This window comes from Epinephelus moara, chromosome 17, assembly GCF_006386435.1.
Source record: "Epinephelus moara isolate mb chromosome 17, YSFRI_EMoa_1.0, whole genome shotgun sequence".
Lineage (NCBI taxonomy): Eukaryota > Metazoa > Chordata > Actinopteri > Perciformes > Serranidae > Epinephelus > Epinephelus moara.
Window position 1 is genome coordinate 14,611,964 of NC_065522.1, and position 12,334 is coordinate 14,624,297.

The 12,334-nt window shown below is 41.5% G+C and overlaps 1 protein-coding gene across 2 annotated transcripts in view; it reads left to right on the forward strand.

Moving 5' to 3' along the window:
- Nucleotides 1-12,334, forward strand: part of LOC126404152 (phospholipid-transporting ATPase ABCA1-like) — a 209,821-nt gene that overhangs the window by 125,240 nt on the left and 72,247 nt on the right. For both annotated transcript variants that reach the window (XM_050067165.1, XM_050067166.1), the window contains exons 33-36: nucleotides 2,671-2,765; nucleotides 3,366-3,471; nucleotides 7,580-7,654; nucleotides 11,977-12,146. In XM_050067165.1, the coding sequence (XP_049923122.1) occupies nucleotides 2,671-2,765; nucleotides 3,366-3,471; nucleotides 7,580-7,654; nucleotides 11,977-12,146 (446 nt within the window). The remainder of the gene's footprint in view (nucleotides 1-2,670; nucleotides 2,766-3,365; nucleotides 3,472-7,579; nucleotides 7,655-11,976; nucleotides 12,147-12,334) is intronic.

Consider the following 12,334-nt stretch of genomic DNA (forward strand, 5'->3'; position numbering starts at 1 on the left):
TGTGTACTAGCAAGTTGCTAGCAGCAGCACGTCTCCCTCGCTCAAGGGGATGTTTGTGATTGGCTGGCTTTGCTGTCGATCCAAGGCAAGCAGGAAATGAGGTTTGTGATTGGCTGGCCTTAGCTGTACATTTAGGGCAAGCGTAAAAAGGATGTTTGTGATTGGCTGAGCTGTACATGCAGGTCAACCTGGAGAAACTCATGGGGAAATTATATCGCCAATATCGTTGCCTTTTGGGATATTAATATCTTGCATGTTCATATCTTGGTATAGATACGATAACGATATATCGTTCAGCCCTAGTGATGTGTTATGTTTGAAATTTAAAAAACTGATGATACTTTCCAGTTTTTACAGTTTCTGATTGTGATAAATGTTATGATTTTGGTGACTTTTAAAGAAAACATGTCTTTTACACCCGCCACTGGATTTAGGGTACAGAAGGTGCTTTAAACTAAACAAAACAACAATAAAAATACAAAATACAACCATTTAAAGGCGTATGTTCCTCCTCAACGCTTAGAAAATTATTTGACAAGCCTCCCCTGTTCTGTACCACCCCCTCCCCCCTCATAAATATTGAACAGTCCCTAAGTGATTACAAATGGGTATACACACACAAAGGCAACAGATGAAACAACACACCAGGCGTACCTAAAGCTCACACATCAAGCTGTTTGTACAGAAGGGTAGATAACCAGCCTAACTAGAGGGTATGTTGGCAAATTGCGTTGCAGTCGGGGGGTCTCAATTGCACTTTTATCAAGGATCACTCTGCTAATTAGCATAGTGTTACCTCTCTAAATAAGCAAGGCTAAAGCAGCTTCTAGTCGGCGTGAGTGTGTGTATGTACTGGGAAGTATCATCGTGGAGCGCATCTGTGGTTGTGTGTCGCACCCTCCCTTAATTGGATGTTTGAATGTACCCATTTATCCGCAGAAGGGCATCTAATTAGGGTTCTTTGACATTAGACACAGCTTTTCGCAGCTTTGGCGGGGGTCTAGGTTTCAGCCGGGCTTCCCATAGCCAGGCTTAATTGACTATTATGATAAGGGTTGGGAGAATCTGTTCCACAGTGCTGCGAACGGATATCACCTGCGAAATGTTCTTGCTCTTAAGTTTTGTTGATTTTGTATCTACTGGGTGAGTTTTTATGGGTGGCTGAGCAGTTTGCCTGCAGGACTCTGTCTGTGGTCAGCCTTATTGCTTATGAAGTTACACTACACACAGGCACAGTTAAGTGTTAAAGTATGTGCAAAAGTTTTATATCTTTCCATAAGTAAAAGAAAAAGCGCTGCATTTCCTTTGCATGGAAGTCCAGTATCCCTAAACTTTATATTTAGATTAACCTTGCATTTTTAGAAATACTGGAAAACATTTTGAAATTATTTTCTATATTTTAAACATATACTATGCTGGATTTTCCTAAAAAATGTATAGACTCATACAGAAGTAATCCCTCTCAGTTGTCACTTATGACCCACTAGAAGTGTGAGGCAGTGTATGTTCGGGGCATTTATGGCCCCAGTACCCCTACAGGGCTCAGGTGAGGTCGGGCTTTGTACGAAGGTAGCGACCAAGTGCCAGACCCTGAGCAGCAGGCATTCAAGAGACAGCATGGAAAAAAACTGCAAATATAGCGAGGTGAAACGCCAAACGAGAGTGAATCTGGGGTTGGCTTTTACTTTTGCTAATTAGCGAGCATGGTCACAAACAGTAACTGACAATCCTGCATTGTACGCCTTTCAACCTAAAGCTGCTCTAAACATTGAGACTGGATGACTTGACTGAGTATAATGCGAAAGACTTTTCCCCTCAGATCAGCGGAGCATTTTGGCATCTTTCAGCTCATTGTTTTGGTTTTCTTGGTACGCACCTTTCATTTTTGATTCTCCCTCACAGGTTTCATGAGCCTCATTTTCAACAGCAGGAGTCAGCAGTTCATCAAAAAACAAAACAAAATTGATTATCTCTACAGTCATTATTTTCATGAATGATAACCTTAATGGGCCTCAGTTGTTCTTACTTGAATATATAAGTTAATAACAACACAAATTGGATCAGAGATGCTCTTGGTACACCTGTGCATGGACAGAGACATACCAAAAACGAAGATTATACTTGCTCAGCTTTATACAGGAAATCTCACGTCATACAGAGGCATGTGTGATCAAGCTAGTCAAAACATTGATTGTGTAACCCTCGGTCCAGTTTGTTAAACACTGGAGTCTGAACAACTGCAACGGCCCTCTTCCTACTGTATATCAACCTCCAGACACCCTGGATCCTATTTACATGCATGCAGACAGTGAGGGACTTTTCTGCCTTTCAAAGCACCAACACATGACCATGCATAAATGCAACATTCGTACAATTATAATTACTATTCATGATGATATTCACATATTTTCATATTCCATCATTTTTACACAATAATACAGCAGAAACCAAAACATAGCTTAAGGGAGAGTGAATATTGGTGTTACATTCATCAGGTGGTCAGAAATTCGACTTTAAATGAATTCCAATATTGCTACGAATCAGCTGGATGTGTAAATTAGCAACTGTTTGTTGACATACTCACCCTATCAACTTATGTGGTGATATAATGTCATATAATTCATTTTTTCAGTGCTACCTTTTCTTTAACAACTATTTCTCCTTTAACAGAGGATCCAGAACACAACAGACACATTGTTGGATTTAACTGGACGGAACATGTCGGACTTCCTGGTCAAGACTTTTGAACACTCGGGTAAAACAAGGTAATGCATGTCAGTGTGAATGTTTTTTAAAGTATGCTGCAGCATTAAAGGTTTTTTTTTATCAGGTAGCACTTTCGAGACTAGTGACTTTCCTCAGGCACTTTGGTTTCAGGGTTGTTGGGTTGTTTTTTTTTGACAAAGAGAGCCAAATTACTACCTGGGCTGCTGTTGTGGTGTTGTTGCATCCACTTTGAGAAGGTTGGTTGAGTGTAATATGAATGAAAGGACAAAATCCCGCACACTGGGCTGCCATTTCCATCTACATGTTATGCAGTTGTCACACTTTGACAAGTCCTGCTGGGCCTCTCTTTGATACGCTTCCCTTAACCTGTCATTTTCCGGCACGAAAACATTTAAAGCAAACTGTCACGGAGAGAAATGATTAATTGTAAGTTTTAGGTTGATGTGTTTGCTCAGACCTGCAAGTGTTAAAGAACATATTGCCTGACTTTCACTGTATGTCTGTATCTCATATCTCTATGTGTGTAGCTATACAGAGCAAGTGTGAGAATCAGTGGGCGTGTGTGGCCTTGGTATTACTCATATGCTCTTACCTCTACTTGAACCTCCATCTCATTCTGCTTTTGTCTGCCACTCCAGGTACGGAGGCATCTCTGTCGGGGCAGTCAACTCCCAGGTCCGTCTGACCGAGGCAACAATCGAAGCCTCATTCAAGGATCTAAGAGTGTTATTCAGTTCAGTTCAGGTATGTAATAAATATTGGCATTCACAAAGTCAAACGTGATGATGCCACGGCATTATCAGATTAACACAGAGGCATCTACAAAGACCCAGGAAGTCATAGAATTGCTTTATCTGCAACACATAGTTAAATGTGGGCTTTTTACAAACACAGTTAAATGAGTTTGGTTTGAAACTACGAACAGTAGCTCTCGAGTTTAACATATGCACATTTTAGACAATACATCTTAAAGTGTCGAGCTTTTGAAATTTAATTTAGAATTCACAATGATCAAAAATATGAATGTAACACTTTTGTTTTCGCTCCCATTATTCACAAATTTAAATAAAAGATCTGAGACTTGTTCTATGCACTCAAAGGACTTTATGTCTCTCAAATTTTGGTTGGTAATTTGTTAACGTCTGTGTTAGTGAGCACTTCTCCCTTTACAGTGTAATCCAGCCACCTAGCAGGTGTGGCATATCAAGATGCTGATTGAACAGCATGATTACTACACAGGTGTGTCATGTGCTGACCACGTGAAATGCCACTCTAGTCCTGGAAAAGACAATTATTAGGGAACTCTGAACTATGGATTTCACATTACTAGGCAACAGATAGGCAATTTTTGGGAACACGGGATGCGGCTATGAAGAGAACACTTGCAGATGAGCAAGAGAGTTTGTGCAGAAATTCTCGGGTTGTGCAGATAAATTGTTGCATCAGCTGTTCAGGTCACTGGTCTCAGATGATCTTGCTGGTGAAGAAGCTGGATGTAGAGGTCCTACGCTGGTGTGGTCACATGTGGTCTACAGTCATGAGGATGGTTGGATGTTAATGGAGACAGCTTATGGAGGTGAGATGAATATTAAGCTCACAGGCAACAACTCTGGTGGAATAGCGCACTCCCTCAGAAATTCCGACATCTGTGGCGTCGTGTTGTGTGATCACATCGCACATTTTAGAATGGCCTCTTATGTGACCATCCCAAGGCACACCTGTGTAGTAATCATGGTCCATTAGCATCTTGATATTCCACACCTGTCAGGTGGATACATTATCTTGGAAAAGGAGCTCACCAAAAAAAACAGAAAAAGTCTTAGCTTTTTTATTTAAACTCATGAAAACAGGAGCAAAAACAACAGTGTTGCGTTCATATTTTTATTCTCAGCCCTTCTAGTGGCATGTAGGGATGCTAATGTTGGTTGTTCTGCTAGGCTTTAACTCTTTTTCCAACATCAAATGTTTAGAGTAGTTTTGTGACTGAAGACTCAGTTAAGAAACCGCTCTCCTCCTGTCAAGGCTGCAGTTTGCCAGTCCTCTTTTGAGTGAGCTGCTCCTAATTGGAGCATGGCGTTCTTTGAGTTGTAAGCTTTGTATCTTGGGTACAGGTGATGTTATTTGTAGTGGACTTTTGGACCCTGCTGTATTCTTGAATGATCGAGAGAGAAGAATGAAAGCGAAGATGAGAGGAGGTTTAGACTCTTCAGATCCATTCTGTGGAGTGTCCATGGCAACAGGCTATGATTGTCTGTGTATTGCTTTGAATAAATCGAGGAATCGGGGTCCTCGCTGCACAAGAACACACGTGTTCACACAATCCTGCAAACCTTTTTTTCCTCTCACATTTATTTAAGTTTATCTACTTCCACTGCCTCAATTCAGTTCATGTGTACACATCTGTACACTTAACTCAGGCACAGTGTTTCTTGAACTACACTCAAACTCATTTGTCCCCTTCTTGTATCTCTCTATCTCTCTCTCAGCCTCTGTCTAGCATACACACAGTCTCTCATTAACATTTCAAATTTTTGGACGTTGAAACTGCTTTGAGATCAGCACATTGCTTTGCCCTCAGGCATCTCCGGTCTCATCCCTACCCAGGCTCCCTTCTCTGTCTCCCGGATCTCGGCGCTAATGTGACTTTAATTCGTGCAGCAGCGATGATGTAACCCTAATGGCCGGGCATTAGCCGTCCCAGCTCTGCATTCCGTGTTATTAAAGTGCTACACTGTCCTTGGGAAATGTCTGGCTCTCTTCTGCTCAGCAGGCATTGTGATGTGAGTAACGGGAAGTAGCGCGCTTTTGCACTCGGAGCCACCTGCGCAGGCTGGGAAGTAGGCTCTGAAATTTCTGTTTAATTGCATTTCCTGCGTCTCGCAGGTAGAAATAGAGTTTGGTGTCACATGAGGTGAAGGGAACCATGAGAAAAAGAAAAGCGCATGTGCTGGAAATTGTATAATTAAGCCAAAAAAATGTATGTGAATTGGCAGTGTCTTATGTAGATGATATTAACAACACCACTGTTCCCTGAAATGTTTTGTAACCTTCTCAGACATTTTTTTAATCCTTTATATTATTCAGAGAAAAAAAACCCTCCTAATTTAACAAACCATAAACTCCTTCCTGGCAGGTTCTCAATACACACACACACACACACACACACACACATATATTAACACACTGTCCCACAGACCATATGACCACTCTGTCACATAGAGCACTTGACCACTGAACTGTGCAGGCCACTTTGGAATACAAGCCAAGGAAGTCACCACACACTCGAGTGGCTTTATTGCTGTGTCGTTAGCCGTGGCACCGGCAGGTCCGCTGGCCAAACCAGCCTTGTCATTGTCCTTGAGCGGGGAGGAGTTTGTCAAGGATTAGACCCAGGCAGCTGCTGGCCCACTTCTCATCTCGTTTCAGCCGCCGCTAATCCTCAGTAAGGCCGCCTAATGGCGCTGCCCATTGCTGCTTGGCACGATGCAAACCGCAGCTAAGTAAAAACACAAAATGCTGATTCCCTCGCTCTTGCTGGAGGAAGCATTATGGACAAGAGTAGGAGTCTTGTTGTGTGCCCGGTGTATGAATAGGTAATGTCTTGGAACACAGGGGATGTTATTTAACACAAATACTCCTGTCAGCGCAGATGGGGGCGTTTTTTTTTTCTCTCTCCTCTTTCACACGGTGATATGGAAAGAGATGAAGAGTTCACGCTGCGTTACTGAAATGATGTGTAAACATTTTGTTATCCCAAAGCAGCAGACTGGATATATGGCAGGGCAAAAAAAAGCTCTGAATGCATTCTTGAAATGTTTCCAAATGTCTGTAATGTTACGCTGTGGTGTAGGGTTAGCTGAGTGAAGGATTGTGGGATAGAAAAACTGAGAACAGAAGTGGTATGATCTCCTCCGTCCCCTGTCCTTAGGTAACTGCCTTGGGGGCTTGAGATATCGTTTGTGTCTTTTCCCTTCCACTCTCTCTCTCTTTCGGAGCAGACAAGCACTTGCACCTGAGCACACTCTTGCATTCTCGGGATGTCTTTCTTGATTTTTCTCCTCTTATTTTGTCTACCCCCCACCTCTCTTCCCAGTTGTCACCTGCACTTTTCCTCCACCAACCTCTCCTCACGCCATGCCTCATCCACTCTCCCCCTTTCCACTCCTCTCCTCTGCGATAGCCCTGTGAAGGCAGGGTCCAACAGGAGGCCCATTTGCATTTATATGACACATGTAATGTGCTCAGTGCTCTTATGGTCGGGCTGAACAGCATGGTATCAACATGACACTTTGGAAATCGCATGCCTGTCATCTCAAGCCCTCTTCCCAAGGCTCATTTCACGTGAAACATGAGTGGGGTAGAGGAGATGTTTAATGCAACCTGTCCAGTCTACCCTCTCTTCGCCATTTTCATCTCTTCACCACATAGCAGACACTTTGTACTAAATATATTTTTAGCTGTTATTTTCATTTCCGTCTGTTTCTGTTTACACTTAGAAACTTACAGTCCAGTCATACTACTTGAATCTGATATGTACATTAGGTAGAAGCTTACTTTGTTTCATGTTCTGTCTCTCCTCATGATTTTAATTATTTCACCCTATTTATTTAAACAGAAATGTCAAAAGAGGAAGAAACTTGCAAAGAGCCCAAATAACGGGGGACACTCTTCTCCCCAAGCCTGCAGGAAATAAGTGGCTCAGCACACCCAAGTGCTCCCCGGAAGTCTTAATTCCTGTCTCCCTCTGCCTCATGTTTTGCATTTCAAAGAGCAGTGGTGGTTTTCCAAGTGTATCCAATTAAATCTCCAACTCAGTTTTTTTTTTCTGTCTTGTTTTCTTGATCTTCATTAGGATAATGTGACTGATCAGGTCTTCCAGAATGCTGAGACGCTGCTGAAGAAGCTGGGAACAAGGGACAACGTAAAGGTATTATATTGATTTCCATGTGCCCCTGTTTGATTCAATCCAATAAGATAAAAGTTTAATGATCTTTAAAGGTTTTGGAGAGGAATACTGGTCATTAAGAATATCAGGACACAGGAACATTGAGTGAGGGGGCAAACCTTTTCACTCTCACAGTTGACTTAAAGGTATACTATGCAGGATTGTTGGTTACTGTTTGTTAACATGCACGCCAGCGAAAGTAAAAGTAAAAACCAAGGCCAGATTTACTATTGTTTGGTGTTTCGCCTCAGTACATTTGCATTTCTTTGGTGCTGTGTTTCTTGGATACCTGCTTCTATTGTTTTTCTAAGAAAATCCTGCATAATATACCTTCTAATTATAAACATTATGATACCATAAATTTCTAATGAACATTTTTGTAGTGTCAAACCTATATAGTTAAACACCATGTAAGTCAGAAGGGAGATTGGTTCATCATCATCATCTCATTGCTCTGTATGTACAGCCAGCTGTAAGACGAGAGTGCAGGGACCATCTACGAAGTGCAGCAACAAAAAGAAATACTCGAGAATTATTCAATAACTTCAGTCTTAAAAAGTGTAGTGTCCCTAGAATCCCTCCACCTGTCGGTTATAGTACAAAACTTAGTTTGGATAAAAAAGGCTTTTGCATAATTTTGGTGAATTTTTATGGGGAAATTATCAAATGTAACAGTGTACGGTCCCCCAAGTCACTTCAAACATCAGTGGTCTCCTGCTGGTTATACTATAACACACACAAAAAAAAGCTTTTGCAGAATTTGGGGGAATTTTCATTGGAAAAATATTCAATAAATTCACTCCTATACAGTGTAGTGTCCCCAAATATTCAATAACTTTAGAAATTAATTTTTATCATCCTGTTATTCTGAAAATTCAAAGACAGAGACTTGTAAACTTCTCACCTGTTAAGTTTTGTTAATATTCACAAATTATTCTTTGGCACTTAAACCATTTAAGTAAATCATTTTCTACACATCAAGTGTTTCTAATTTTTTTGTACACCTTACATGCATTACAAAATTTAATGAGTGTGTTCAGACATTTACGAAGCTGGAGGTGGGAGGAGAACAATATGAAGCGATGAAGGTTTTGGTAGCAGTCCTGACAAGACCTTCAAACCAGTTTGACCCCTGCATGACACCTTGGGTTATAAGAACATTGCTATAAAGTTAGAACTTGGCATTATGGTTCAGTCTGTCAATGCAGATACTATGTCCCTCAAAAAAATATTTAACAAGCACAGGACTTCTGCTTTAACACAATAAAGACATTTGCACCACAAATTTATGAAGAAACTGCACAAACTGGTGTATGAACATTCCCCAGACTGCAGGAAATTAAGTGCTTGACACTCATAATTTAAGAGCAGCCCCAAACCCAAGGTTTCATATTTGTGTGTGTTGTCCATCCCCCACTACAGTGCTGAAACGAACCCGATGCCATTGACTGGCCTCTGTGCTATATACCATTATTAGATTGTTAATACTGACTGGTTGAGATTATTGAAGTTTAACTACTTTACTTACTTGTTACTACAGTTCGGTAGTTCCCAACCTGAAGGCTCACAAGATACATTGGATGTTTTCAAATGACTGTAAAAACAGCAGGCAAAATCATTGGCACAGAACCACCACAACTTCATAACATTTATACCACTCAATGCAAAAGGAAAGCCCTAAAAGGACACCTGTCATCCTGCTCATGCTCTGTTCTCGCTTCTTCCTTTGAAAAACTCGTCTCAGAATTCTTTTCTCAGGCCATTTGGCATTGGTGAGTGAAGTACCTGAAAGCCATACATGAGTAAAAGTACAGATATGTTACCAGAAAATGACTTTGGTAGAAGTTGAAGTCACCCATTAGAATATTACTCGAGTAAAAGTCCTAAAGTATCTGATATTTACTGTACATAACTATCAAAGGAAATGTTAATTATTAAATGTAACTAGGTATTGAAAGTTAAAGGAAAGGTAAATGCTGGTAATAAAAAAGCAAGCAGTTTTTCTTCTTAACAGCTACACTACATTAAAAATGGAGCCTAGATTACACTTGGGGAAAAAACACAAGGTCTTCCTTTGACTATCCAGTAGGGCTGTCAAAAGCACCATGAAATTGAGTTCAAATATTTTCGAATTAATTTAGTAGAGTTCGAATAATTTTCAAATTTGTTATTATTATCATTATTATTTTTATTTATTTATTTTTTACAAAAAAACACAAAAAATAAGATGCTTATTGCTGGCGCAATATGAACGTGACACTCGGATGAAAACACCTGTTCTAACCTCACTGAAGTGCCAGGTATGACCAACTTCTGCCTTGCTATCTGAGCAATGTTTGGATACTTCAGTGCATAGTTTTCCACCACAAGAGTGGGTCCTGGTCGGCTCGTAGTGGTGTCTCATTCTGGTAACGTTTCATCTCTTCTTCAAAAAGGGTAGGCAGGGAGGCAGCAGGTGCAACACTCTCCCTGTATGTCTCCCCGAACAGGTCACACATCGCGGACAGCATAGTGGGCGGTGGTGACACAGCGGGCTCCTCCGTCGGCGCCTCTCCCTCCGTCGCTGCTTCCCTCTCTGGCCTGGGTTGTGCGCGAGCCATCTCCGCCCGAACATTATTTACAGCATTATTAATTGTATTGATTGATTATTATGTTATGTGTAAAATCTTATTCTGGAAAGTAACTAGTAGCTATAGCTGTCACGTAAAAGTAGTGGACACCTAAAAATGATATTTAAGTGTATTTAGTATTTAGTTATTTGCCACCACTGTACTAATATCTCACCCAAATCTCTCAGGCGTATATATCTCATACCGAGGCGAGAGTTTCACTCCTCCCCAAAACAAGCTGATGTTTAAAGGAGTTTCAGAAGTGGAAATGAATCATATCCACTCACATATTTTTCACTCCCTCTATACCGCCCTCGTGCATTTAGCAGACACGCTTGTGCTCTTCACTCTCGACTTATCTTGAATACATTAAATGATACTTTAGCAGACCTTTCAGAAACTACAGGCTGAAGAAAATATGATAGTAAAATGATATCAGTTTTGGCCGATCTTTGTATCTGAGATACGGCGAGAACAGAGAGAGCGAGACAAGAGTCTGTGTGTGTGCGCACATCTGTGTGTGTACTCGAGTTTCTCCATATCCTCCTCTGTGATGCGGTGTTATGTTAGGCTGACACTCAGACACCATCCACTCTTAATTAGCGCTGCACTATCAGCGGGGAGTCCTCTTTCACTCCCACTCGCTTTCATCCATTCTTTTTCTTCTACACCCCAGCAGCCACAGACTCAGAGAATCACTTACATTAAAAGGAAAGTGTGCAAAAATGTTTTTCATTCTGCCTCTGCAGCTAGCATGCTTCAGCACGCCACATCGGTATTCTGCATTTACTGCAGGCCTGTATTTTGTGTTGAGTGAAAAAGTAACAGTTGTCAGATCTATTGCTCATTTTTAGAGATCAGTATGTTGCTCCCCCAAAAAATGTTTGAGAGATCATTTGACCCCCTCTCTTCAGAGCGCCTTTTGTGCACGAAGCGAACAAAAATCGATTGTATCTGTCAGTCTAACCATCACAAGACAGAAAGATAAAAACACACAAAAGTACAGAATAAAAGTGTGTGGGACCAGGCCCAGTAGCCCAACAGTATAACATTTTACTGTACTGTATTTGCATTAAAATGCGTAAGAACCTCAGTGTATCTTCAAATGACAACATCAGACATTGTCACAGGCACTGATTTCTCCATTTCTTCAGCTGGGGAAAAACCAAGGCTTTCCAAGTGTTTTGACATACTTTCTTGTGGCCGTACTGGTGGCACACAGCTCTTAAGAGCCCTTCACAACACTGATTGTAACAACCCAGCTGTTAAAAGTAGCAGACAGATTCTGTCCAATCATCCTTTTGTACCTTTCTTTTTCTTGCTAGTTAGCTTGACAACAAAGCCAAAATAAAGACAGAGAAACACTTCTTTAAGTGAACTGCGAAGACTTAAGTTGCGACTCAGCTCTGCTTAAAAATGGGACAAGACAGGTCAAGCCCAAACGTCTTTGTAACCTTTTTGAAAAAGACATTTATCCCAGAATAAAGACTGTTTCATCTGTAACTTGTTCACACTCATGACTTATTTATATCTTTCTGAAATGTCTTCTTGCATAACCCGCGTGTTAAATCTTTCTCCATTATTGTCCACAGCCGAATGAATCGGTGCCAGATGTAGTTGCTAGGAGACATCCAAAGCAACCGCAAAGCGCCTTCATGCTGTTCTCAGTTATAATGCTTGTGTCTACCTCCGCAGGTGTGGTTCTACAACCAGGCATGGCACGGCATGGTGTCCTTCCTCAGTGTGGCCAACAACGCCATCCTGAGGGGAAATCTGCCGGCAGGACAGGAGCCCCGCCGGTACGGCATCTCTGTGGCCAATCACCCCCTCAACCTCACCAAGGCGCAGCTCTCCTATGTTGCCATGTGAGTCATCGGAGCGAAAAATGGGGTTAAAGGGTAGATGCGGCTGTGCTTTAGCTTTGTGGAGCACAGGCGCAACATGAAAGTTCCTTACTGTGTGTCAGTATTGCATCCCACGTGCCTTGTGGTGGTTCGGGTCGGATAAACAGGGCAGGTACACAGTCTCTGGAATATAAGTGTGTTATTTAGAA